Source organism: Carcharodon carcharias, chromosome 8, assembly GCF_017639515.1.
Source record: "Carcharodon carcharias isolate sCarCar2 chromosome 8, sCarCar2.pri, whole genome shotgun sequence".
Taxonomy (NCBI): Eukaryota; Metazoa; Chordata; class Chondrichthyes; order Lamniformes; family Lamnidae; genus Carcharodon; species Carcharodon carcharias.
In genome coordinates, this window is record NC_054474.1 from 50,262,606 (window position 1) to 50,274,728 (window position 12,123).

General features: G+C 40.4%; 1 protein-coding gene across 1 annotated transcript in view; it reads right to left on the reverse strand.

Annotated features, from left to right (window-relative positions):
• Window positions 1–12,123, reverse strand: part of LOC121281177 (A disintegrin and metalloproteinase with thrombospondin motifs 2-like) — a 287,596-nt gene that overhangs the window by 118,584 nt on the left and 156,889 nt on the right. Inside the window, exon 4 of the mRNA XM_041193930.1 lies at window positions 448–647. Within this exon, the coding sequence (XP_041049864.1) occupies window positions 448–647 (200 nt within the window). The remainder of the gene's footprint in view (window positions 1–447; window positions 648–12,123) is intronic.

Below are 12,123 nucleotides of genomic sequence, written 5' to 3' on the forward strand. Positions count from 1 at the left end.
GACTCCATCCTCAAGGAACAGGTTCAAATGCTGACAAGGTGAGGCATTGGTAGATCTAGTTATGAGGAACAAAAATGATCAGGAAGATGAGTTAAACGTAGAATAAGTATTTAGGAAAAATTAACACAGAAGCAAGGGCATCAGATTAGAAGAAGCCAAATTTTATAAAGATGAGTGAGCTAGCTGAGCTAGAAAGAATTTGGAATACAAGATGGGTGGGTGGGGGTGTTGCTGAATTAGAGACAACATAACTTACAAACTGTAACTTAAAAGAAGTGAATGGGGACAAAATACTATTTTTTTAAAAATAGTAATCCAATATTGATGCCACACACAATTTTACTCATATACATTTTTCAATTGTGCTTATTGCTAAAGTGTGAAAGATCTCATTTTTAGACAAATTATTAAAATGTATACATTAAGTAATTACCAAAATGCACTTACTATATTCATCAGGGTCAGAAGGTACTTTTGCACATGTTCCTTGCCATGAAATCGCACCACTGTGTCATCAACTCCAAGAAGAACTTCTATATTATAGTCATTGTCTCTGTCATGCCTTCGTACTCTCCTGGTTTTGTTCATGTGTTGTTCAATGCCTTTGTATTTGGCTTCCAGGTAATGAAGTCCACTCAATTCAGGTTCTGCCAGAAAGAAGTTGCTTTATTAGTCAAAGCAAAACTACAACATTAAAGTAAAGGCTATTTGTCTATTTCTTCTAACAAAATAAAATAGCAAAAGGTTTACATTCACTATTCATAATAGCAGTCAGTTCATTCAATCAAAAGGTTTTCTTTTGAATTTCATGTGAATTTTGTGCTCAATAAAGTGAGGGTTGCTAGTGCTGGTGGACATCTTTCTATCTGGACACCAATGGCTAGGTTTCACTGAGTTCACCGCACAACATCAGCACTAGACCACTACCTGATGTCCCAACCACATCTTGGCCCCAGCCTAAGCTCTTGAGCAAGTAAGGCACTGTGGCAAATTGAAGGGAGCGGAGGCCATTATTGTGCCTTCTCTCTTTCCATTTGGGGCCATTCCTGCTGCTACTCAGGGCCTACTGACAACTACCAGGCAGCATAGAAAGGTCCATAGAAACATTGAAAATAGGAACAGCAGTAGGTCATTCCAACCTTCGAGCCTGCTCCGCCACTCAATATGATCATGTCTGATCTTCTATCTCAATGCCATACTTCCAGTCTCTCTCCACACTTCTTGATACTTTTAGAGTCTAAAAATCTATTTCCTTCTTAAATATATTCAGTGACTTGGCCTCCACAGCTTTCTGTGGCAGAGAATTTCACAGGTTCACCACCCTCTAAGTGAAGAAGTTTCTCCTCAACTCAGGTCTAAATGGCCTACCCCATATCCTGAGATTGTGACCCCTTGTTCTAGACCCTCCAGCCAGAGGAAACATCATTCCTGCATCCAGTCTGTCCATCCCTGTCAGAATTTTATACGTTTCAATGAGGTCTCCTCTCATTCTTTTAAACACCAGTGAATACAGCCCTAGTCAACCAATCTCTCCTCATACGACAATCCTGCCATCCCAGGAATCAGTCTGGTGAACCTTTGCTGCACTCCCTCTTTGGCATGTATATCCTTTCTTAGGTCAGGAGACTAAAACTGCACGCAAAACTCTAGGTGTGGTCTCACCAAGGCCCTGTACAGCTGCAGTAAGACATCTTTGCTCCTGTACTCAAGTCCTCTCGCAATGAAGACCAACACACCATTTGCCTTCTTAGCTGCTTGCTGCACCTGCACGCTTGCTTTCAGTGATTGGTGTACAAGGACACCCAGGTCCCTTTGTACATCAACATTTCCCAATCTATCACCATCTAAGTAATCCTCTGTCATTCTGTTTTTCCTACCAAAGTGGAAAACTTTACACTTAACCATGTTATACCGCAGCTGTCCTGTATTTACCCACTCGCTCATCTTGTCTAAATCACTTTGAAGCTTCTCAACATTCTCCTCACCACTCACATTCCCACCAAGTTTTGTATCATCAGCAAAATTGGAAATTTTATATTTGGTTCCCTTATCCAAATCATTGATATATATTGTGAATAGCTGGGGCCCCAGCATTGATCCCTGCAGTACCCCACTTGTCACTGCCTGTCACTCCAAAAGAGACCCATTTATCCCTACTCTGTTTCCTGTCTGCTGATCAATTCTCAATCCATGCCAATATATTACCCCAAATTCCAAGAGCTGCAATTTTGCACACTAACCTCTTATGCGGGGCTTTATCAAAAGTTTTCTGAAAATCCAAATACACCACATCCACTGGTTCTCCCTTACCTAGTCTGCTGGCTATGTCTCAAAAATTCCAGTAAGTTTGTCAAACATGATTTCCCTTTCATAAATCCATGTTGTCTTTGTCTAATCCCATTGATATTTTCTAGGTATCTTGTTATCACATCCTTTGTAGTAGACTGTAGCATTTTCCCCACTACTGATGTTAGGCTAACTCGTCTTTCATTCCCTGTTTTCTCCCTCCCTCCTTTTTTAAATAGTGGGGTTACATTTGCCACCTCCAAATTTTCCAGGACTGTTCCAGAATCTACAGAATTTTGAAAGATGACAACTAACACATCCACTATTTCCATGGCCACCTCCTTAAGTACCCTGGGATGTAGATTATGAAACCCTGGGGATTTATCAGCTTTCAGTCCCATTTATTTCTCCAAGACTATTTTTAGTAATACTAATTTCCTTCAATTCCTCCTTTTCACTAGACCCTTGGTTCCCCAGCACTTCTAGGAAGTTATTTGTGTTTTCCTCCATGAAGTCAGAACTAAAGTAGTTGTTTAAGTGCTCTGCCACTTCCTTGTTCTCTATTACAAATTTTCCCATTTTCAAACTGTAAGGGGCCTACATTTGTCTTCACTAATCTTTTTATTTTTACATATTTATAGAAGCTTTTACAGTCCACTTTTATGTTTCTTGCAAGCTTACTCTCATATTTTATTTCTCCCCTCTTAATCAATCTCTTGGTCCTCCTTTGTTGGATTCTAAAGTGCTCTCAATCATCAGGCTTGATACTTTTTCTAGCAATGTTAGATGACTCCTCTTTGGATCTAATATTATCCTTCATTTCTTTTGTTAGCCATGGTTGGGCCATTTTTCTTGTTGTGTTTTTGAGCCAGAAAGGAATGTATAACTCTTGTAATGCATACATTCATTCCTTAATTATTAGCCATTGCCTATCCACCATCATGCCTTTCAATGGAGTTCCCCATTCTATCTTAGCCAACTCACACCTTATACCTTGGTAGTTTCCTTTGTTTAGATTTAGGGCTCTAGTTTCAGATCGGACTACTTCACTTTCCAGCCTAATGAAGAACCATGTGTTAATGTGAATTCATCAGTGTAACATTTTTCCATTTCCCACCTCAGCTATTCCATGATCCCTTTGAGTAAAAATATTTTGCATAATTTATAGCTCAATTAAGAGTGGTTTGTACTATAACCTCACAAGAGTTAGGAATTGCACAAAATATTTCACGACAGATGCTTACTGCCAGTAAATACTCGGCTTTTTGCTTTAGCAGTCTAACTTAAATCATATTTCTTCAAAGCATGAAGCATGATCACAGTATGTTCAGGCCAGACCATTCTCCTTGCTATTTTTGTAAAAATGGAACAATAAACTCAGGAAATTAGCTTTATGTTTTATTGTACCACTAGGGAAAACAAATTGCATTTTTATGGAAAATGATATACATAATGATGTTGTCAGTGCTAAATTAAGCTCAGTGGCGCTTGTTCTTGAGGTGTCATTTGGGGACCAAAATGGCTGCGAATCATGCTGGATGCCATTTTGGCAAGGGCGTTAGCACAGGCTCAGCTAACTGGAAATTAAAGAGCAGAGCAGGCAGATCCTGAAGTCAATCAGCGTGCAATGCTGATTTGATACCAGTGAAGCCATTTTGGAGCTCAATGATCCTACCAATGCCCTCTCTTAACCTCGCACAGCTCAACATGCATTAAGCAGCAGCCATAAGTTCAAGTCCAGGACTACTTGTCACACAGACTCAGTTTCATCAGTCAACTGAGCTGATGAAGAAGTACTCAGACAAGTGTTTCCAGGTAGGAGAGCAAGAGATTAGAGCAAAATTGAACCAAACACTTTCTGACTTTATGGTACTAAAGCACCAGTAAGTTAGCACCAAAGAGCAGGCATTGTGACATTCATAGCAACAGTGATCCACTTCAGCGTTAAGTAGTTTGGAGAAAGAGAAAAAATGAGTAACTGACAGAAAATTAATATCTTGTATGTTTCTTAGCTATATACTTGTGGAGTAAAATATTATTTAGGTTATAAACAGCAGGAATAATATTAATTTATTTAATCTTTTCTCACCATCTAAATAAATGTATCCTCTCTGCAAAAATAATGTTGTGCAGCACGACATTGAGTTAGAAGAGAATGTAAAATGCATGCCAGAGTTGTAAATGAAAATATTACAGCATTTAGCAAGGCCAATTCTCAAAACTGCAGAATAAAATATCAATATGGTTGTCAAATGACTTCAAGGTCAGCTTGACAAACTCATAATTCATTCTGTGTATTCATCAGACCTCAACAGAAAAGAATATTTTGTTGAAAAAACTATCCAAAAAAAGACAAAATAAACAATTAATGTCTTCATTGCTGGGTGCTATACAATAATATTGCTCTCATACAGATGTGAAGACTAAAGCACTTTTAAATGCAATATTAAGTCTTACATACAAATTTCAGGAATTTCCTCAAAGCTATTCCCACATTCCCACAACATAGCCATAAATTCTCCAGAAGTGTGTTGGAGCAAGATTACGATGGAAGAGTGGCTACAACTGTCAGAAAATTCTCAGTCATTGTGCAGACGTTTCTTTTTAATCACATTTAAAGTCATAGATATTGTCATGAAACTATTAATGTATATAATATTATTGGAAATTATTTTTTTAAAATAGCGGGTTAGTCTGTGGGTGTGTCTTGATTGGGTTAAAGCCAACTAGTCTGGGTGCTTTGATGTATACTGGTTTTGAGATGTAAGAGAGGTAGAGTGTATTTGCATTTTGTTGAATAGAGCATTCAAAAAGGGGAGTGAAATCTGGCACCTAACTAGCAGAGACCAAGCAATGTTTATATTACTAATAAAATTGGTACTATAAAAGAGATATTATTGTTAGAAGAGGTGGAGTTCAAAGGGGCTGGTGATACAATGAGAATTTACATTCAATGAGATGTGCTGGGTATAACCGAAAGCGGTTTTTGTGTGTGTAGAGCTGAGGCAATTTAAGACCAAAGCCAATAAGCCTAACATTGTGTCTGCAAGGAACCAAAGTGAAAGGAACCTCATTTGAATTTGTAAGGTGAAAATGCTTTGCCTGATGTCTGCTTAAAGTCTATGGCCAGGATCTTTAGGTTGGCAAGTGGTGGGCGGAAAGGGGGCCCACTCGCCGACATGTAAAATAAGGTGGGATGACGTCAGGCGGAACTCCTGATGTCACCCCGCATCATTTCAATTTTCAGGTAGTCGGGGGCGCAACCAAATCAGCTGTGCACCTGCCAACCTGTCAACGGCCAATTGAGGCCATTTAGAAAGTAATTGAGGTAATTAATGGACCTGCCCATCCAACCATAAGGTTGGCGGGTGGGCTGGGAGCCCTAGCGGGCTTCAGAAAAAGCATGAAACCTCATCCACAGGCGGGATGAAGTTACATAAAAGTTTTTAAAATTTTAATAAATGTATGCTTTAAAGTGATGGACATGTCCCAACTCATGTGACAGTGTCACATGAGGGGACATGTCAGGGAAATTTTATTTTTGCAACTTCACCATTTTAAAATTTGGTGCCAATCTCCCTGAGGCAACACTTAGCCTCAGGGAGATGAGTGTGCTCTTTCGCATGCATGTGCGAAACAGCACACTCTCGGCTGAGGGTTTTCCACCCCACCCGCCCGCACAGGAAGCACATTGCGCTTCCTGGCAGATGTCATGCTGGGCGGGCCCTAATTGGCCCACCCATATAAAATGGCAGCATGCCCCCGATCGGGCGCGCCTCCAATCAGCGCGCCCGCCCACACCCACTCCTACACTTCCCCCTCAATGGCAGGAAAATCCTTCCCTATGTGTTGCTATTGCTTTAGTGGAGATTAGTTTGGGAATTTGTTAAAAGTTTTGATAGTAGTAATTTGTAGCCACCTGTATATCACAGAATCACAGTGCAGAAGAGGTCCTTCAGCCCATCGAGTCTGCACCAACACTTGAGCAACACCTGACCTACCTACCTAATCCCATTTACCAGCACTTGGCCCATAGCCTTGAATGTTATGACATGCCAAGTGCTCATCCAGGTACTTTATAAAGGATGTGAGGCAACCAACCTCCCAGGCAGCGCATTCCAGACCGTCACCACCTTCTGGGTATAAAAGCTTTTCCTCACATCCCCCTAAACCTCCTGCCCCTCACCCTGAACTTATGTCCCCCCATGACTGACCTTTCAACTAAGGGGAACAGCTGCTCCCTATCCACCCTGTCCATGCCCCTCATAATCTTGTACACCTCGATCAGGTTGCCCCTCAGTCTTCTCTGCTCCAACAAAAGCAACCCATGTCTATCCAACCTCTCTTCATAACTTAAATGTTTCATCCCAGGCAACATCCTGGTGAATCTCCTCCGCACCCCTTCCAGTGCTTTTAACTTGTGTAAATTAATAAATGTCTCATGTATTTTGATATAAAACCTCTTGAGAACCTGATTCCTGAATTTAGAGCATCTTAAACATACCACTTAAAAATCCAGGTTATGACAGTTGTTTAAAGTTCCCCTCTGGGGTTTTTAAATAACTCAGCTTTACCAACTGCTGTGTCATAACAATATATAGGTGAATTACACATCAGCATCCTTTTATACACACGTGATTCATTGCACACTTCTAGGAGGTGCAACATACATTTGGCATTGCTTCTTTTCTGAGGCCTTGGGCTGGATTTTAACCTACTGCACTTGCCTGTAATTGAGTCAAGAATGAGTAATATTAGGCCTGCAGGGCTGGAATTTCAAACTGACCCCTCCATTCCAGACCAACACCATCTATCTCTAATCGCAAATCTGCACATACATCCTTTGATGACGGGGGCACTATTTTAAAGGCCTAGGGCAAATTTGGATTTCATTCTCCATGCTATTTTTGTCATGACAGGAGAGATTTGGAAGCCTGTGAAAGCCCCAGCAGGCAAGCCAGTTCGTGAACCTTGAGGAAAGTCTGCTGAGATGTCAGGAACCCATTGAGAAGCAAGTTTAAAAGCTCTTGCCAATTCCCTCTCCTATCCCTATGCTTCCTCCATGCCCCTCATATCTCCCTCATACTCCCATGCAGCTCAACCCCAATGCTCCTTCCATATCCCTTCAATCACCCCAATGCCCTTTCCATGCCCCCATATATCCTCCATAACCACTATTTCAATATACACTACCTACAATGAGTAATGTGATAACAGTGGCCAGTCTTCAGAACTATTCTTGAAACAGACACTTTGTCAATCTCCTTTGCAAAAACACTGCTGCTATTACAACCTCATAAATGTGTTAATCACCCACAGCTATTCACAGCATTAATTAATAAAGCTTTAATCCTTTTAATACCTCATAATGTTGTCCAAATAAACAAACAGACATTGAAAAGCTACAAAGAAAGAGAAACATATTACAACTTCATAAAAGTGTCAATCAACAAAGCTAGCACTCCTGTTAAGCTGTGTCAGCATTGTCTACAGGGCTGAATCTAGTCGTCAATCTTAAAGCTCAGCCAAGCATTCATAATGAGACCATCTGGCAACTTTATCACCAGGAGCAACTGAACAGATGGACAGGCGTGTTTGTCCTGATGGCCCCATTATGAATGCCTGGCTGAGCTCCAAGATTCACCTCAGCAGGGGTCAGTTTACACAGTTTGAAGAGGAGTTCTAGCTTTGTTTGAATGATAGCTTTATGAAGTTGTAATAAATTATTCTTTGCTTGATGTGTTTTTTCAATGTCTGATTGTTTATTTGGTAAAGATTAAGAGGTGTGAAGAGAAATAATGCTTTATTCATGGAGGAGCATGGGGATATGGGGGGGTAAAGAAGGGGCATGAAGGAAGCATTGAAAAGGCACATGGGATATGAGGGCACATAGAGGATATGAAACAGCATGGAGGATATAAGGAGGCATGGGGGAGGCATCGATATGAGGAGACATGAAGGGGGCATGGGGGTGGGTGAGAGGGGTGAGGGCTAGGGGACCTATCAACGATGTTCATTTGTTCCAGTGAACTGAAGCAAGCCTGCTAACCAGCCCGTCTTGTCACCCACAATCCTGCATTCCCAATTCCAGCCTGACACTGACTCTCAGAGACCAAAATCTCTTGGGAGTTCTCTTTCAGAAGTTGGAAAATGGCCCAACTTGTTCCCAACTCTAAGGGGAAAATCCAGCCCCTTGATTTTCCTTTGGTCCTGTCCTGAAACTATATGTAAAGCAAAGTTAGGCTCTTGCAGTTTATGCTCCAACCATGCTTTATTGACCAGGGTCATCAGCAGATATCAGGGAGGCACCCACATCATTTGCAGCACAATCCCAACTCAGCTGTGAAGAGGATAAATGGGACCAGCAATCTGAACACAAGACATTAACAGCTTTTTAATAAGTGCCTCCTGTTTAAACAGACCAATCTCAACATCAATTTACCTTTATAGGGTATCTTTAACATAGTAAAACTTCTCAAAGCTCATCACAGGAGCATTATCAAACTAAGTTCTGTCGAAGGGTCATGAGGACTCGAAACATCAACTCTTTTCTTCTCCGCCGATGCCGCCACACCTGCTGAGTTTTTCCAGGTAATTCTGTTTTTGTTTTAAATTTATATCAAGCTGTGTTAGGGCAGATAGTCTAAAATTTGGTCAAAGTGGGGTTTTTAAGGAGCTCCTGTTCTTCATTGCAGCAATTTCAAATACCCCATATCCAACCTTAGCAATTTTGAACATCAGGGATGCACAGGAAATCAGTCACATGCGTTTATTTTATTTTCATATTATCATAATACATCCATCGATATGTGGGCATCCTTATTATGTACAGCAGAAGATATGTTGGAAGTGTCATCTGTTTTAATAAATGCTTTTTCTAATTACAGAGGAATTTTTACAGTATCCTGAAAAGGACCTTGGACCATGTTTTTAATTGAGCTTTGATGACAGACGGCCAATTGGCCTTGATTAGAAAACATTCACAGGGTAAAAAGGGAAAGGTGTCCCTTTTCAAAAATGGCTTCTTTAAATCTAGACTACCCTGTTGATGATACACTCCAGTGTTGCTGGTTCAGGAATGGGTCTCTACAGTGTCACTACTGAAGAGACAATCCGAATGTAGCCTGCAATTTCCAGACCAGCTAGAATTATTTATTTTATTTTAAATTAGTAAGTTGGATTGCCCATTTAGCAATAATAAAAGTAATTAGCCCATCAAGCAAGTACAGTTCTTTAAGTTCCGAGGGGAAAACATTCAATAACAGAATATGGTGGAGCAGATTTTAGTCTGTGCCTAATTTTGCCCCAAGATTTGGCATTGCAGAGGCAGTGAATATGTGAACCAAGGATCAGTAGGCATTAGTCCTCAGGCTTCATCAGCAAATTTGAGGCAAGCTGCCAGCACCCTTCGTGCCTTTACAGGCCCAATGGAAAAACAAAATTTGGGCTGGCCAGTGTGCCAGCAACAACCCTTAGATAAATACTGGGAGGGTTGGACTATGGGTTAGGGTGGGCTATGAGGAAAGGGGCTATGACATGTTGGCTATGGAGTTGGCCAAGTACTGCTACTCCTGTATCCACAGGAAGACTTTAGATTTGAAAAAGCAACCTTTTTGTTAACAGAGGCAAGGGCTGATGAAACATTTGGAGCACGAAGATTGCAACATTGCATCCACTCACCCCCAATTACATTGAGCAAAGGGTCTTTCACGAGAGGGTCTTTTTTGACAGCCACCACAAATGGGCTGAAATTTAGTAGTGGGCCGAATGCCAATGCTGAATGGGTGCAGGCTATCCTGCTATAAAACTGATATGCACTGCATCCATTTTATACCCAAAATGCCGGGGCAATGCACACCAAATTCTCTCCCGATGATTCAAAGAACTAAGGAGCTGCATTCACTGTTAAAAACATTAGAATCAACACTGAATTTTTGCATTTATTATCACAAGCATATGTGTGTGAAATATTTCTTATTTCTACCAGGTATTTTTCTGTACATGTGACCTTTACAAACCTTCACAGAAAAAAAGTATAAGAAGTGTCAGGTATATGCATCACATCTTTTAATTCTATTTGAGAAAATTGACTATTATATTCCAGCGTTTAAAGCCCAATTACCTGCAGGTGTTAATCATGCTTCAGAGCAAGCTGAAAATAAACAGTAGCTTGTTTAAAAAAGTATCCTATTTGTGTGGATTTGCAACCATCTCGCATCCTATTCCCAAGGCAGCAGCTTTCAACATTTCACACATAGCACAATATTTCCTTCACAGCTCAGCAGGATAAAAACATTTGTTTAATTCTTTGTTCATTTCTCTGGGCTTCTTCCTCAAGAGGAAAGCTATGATATAGGGCTCCGTCCCAGAACCAATTAGAGACACATTCAGCAGGCATCTCTTTTACAACCATCAGTAATCGGTAGTTATATTCTTAATATATCAGCATCATTAATTGTGTATGTCGCCAGGTAGAATAATTATTTCATGACCTTGTGTGGGATACTCCAGTTAGTAAGAACTAACATCAACCAATGAAGAAAGTACAAGCAATGCATCATGGTCAAAAGGGAAAAGAAAACTGATTGGAAATGATGAAGAGATCCAAAGTCTAGGAGACAGGAGGCAGATAAAAGAACATAGTCCCTCGACAATATTAACATGCCTGGCACATGATGTAGGTTTTGCAATATATAACGCAAAAATAAATTGTGAATTAGTTCATAAATGCTGAGTGCTGTATGGTGAAAACTAGAGAGGTGCAGCAGGCTCAGTCATCTCTGGCAAAAAGTAGACCAAGAAAGGTGCTTTTGGCAAAACTAGAAAGCAATTCAACTGTGGAAAGAAACTCTCACGCAGACCAAAAACTGAACATATTGTGACTGCAAAGCTGATTCAAGCTTTGCTTTCTGTTGCTTTTACTTGTTCTTTAACAATAAGTTAACCTGTTTAAGTTAGATGTGCTATTACTACCCAAGAAATGTTGCTGTTGTCAGAAATCTGAGAGGAAAATAAAGCAGATGTGTGTGCATCAGGTGAAAGGAATTACATTTTTTTTGTTGCGTCTTGTGACTGGTAATTGAAGCCATGGTTGAGTCGTGCACCACAGTACCTCGGACAAGGATGGTTGTGTTTTTCAAGCTGCACCGTAGTGCAGTGATGACAGCTAGGTGACCTCATCACCATTGACCTTCAAAAACAGGAAAATTGAAAGGTGGGCTGTTAATTCAGCAGTTCTAACTTGAAAACTGATTTATATTATAGTAAACATTATCACGGGCAAAACCCATCATAGTTTAGGTCAGCCTGTGGACACACCAGTCCACCTATTTTCAAGAAAAATCCACAAGTTATCAAAAAAAAACTCAATTAAAAATAATTGTTAAAGCATATTAAATTATTAAAGGCACTGTTCAAGGTTTTCAAATGGCTATTTTCAGAGAGTTTCCAGCATTTTTTTTATTCTTTCATGGGACGTGGGCACCTTCCTAATTGCCCTTGAACTGGGTGGCTTGCTGGGCCATTTCAGAATCAGCCACATTGTTGTGACTCTGGAGTCACATGTAAGCCAGACCAGGTAAGGACAGCAGATTTCCTCCGCTTAAGGACATTGGTGAAGCAGATGGGTTTTTACGACAATCAGCAATGGTTTCAAGGTCACTGTTACTGCGACTAGTTTTTAGTTCTAGACTTTATGAATTTAATTTAATTTTCACCAGCTGCATGGTCGAATTTGAATCCATGTCACTATAACAGTAATCCAGAGAACCAGGCTAATGCTCCAGGGACATGGGTTGAAATCCTACCGTGGCAGCTGGTGGAATTTGAATTCAGTTA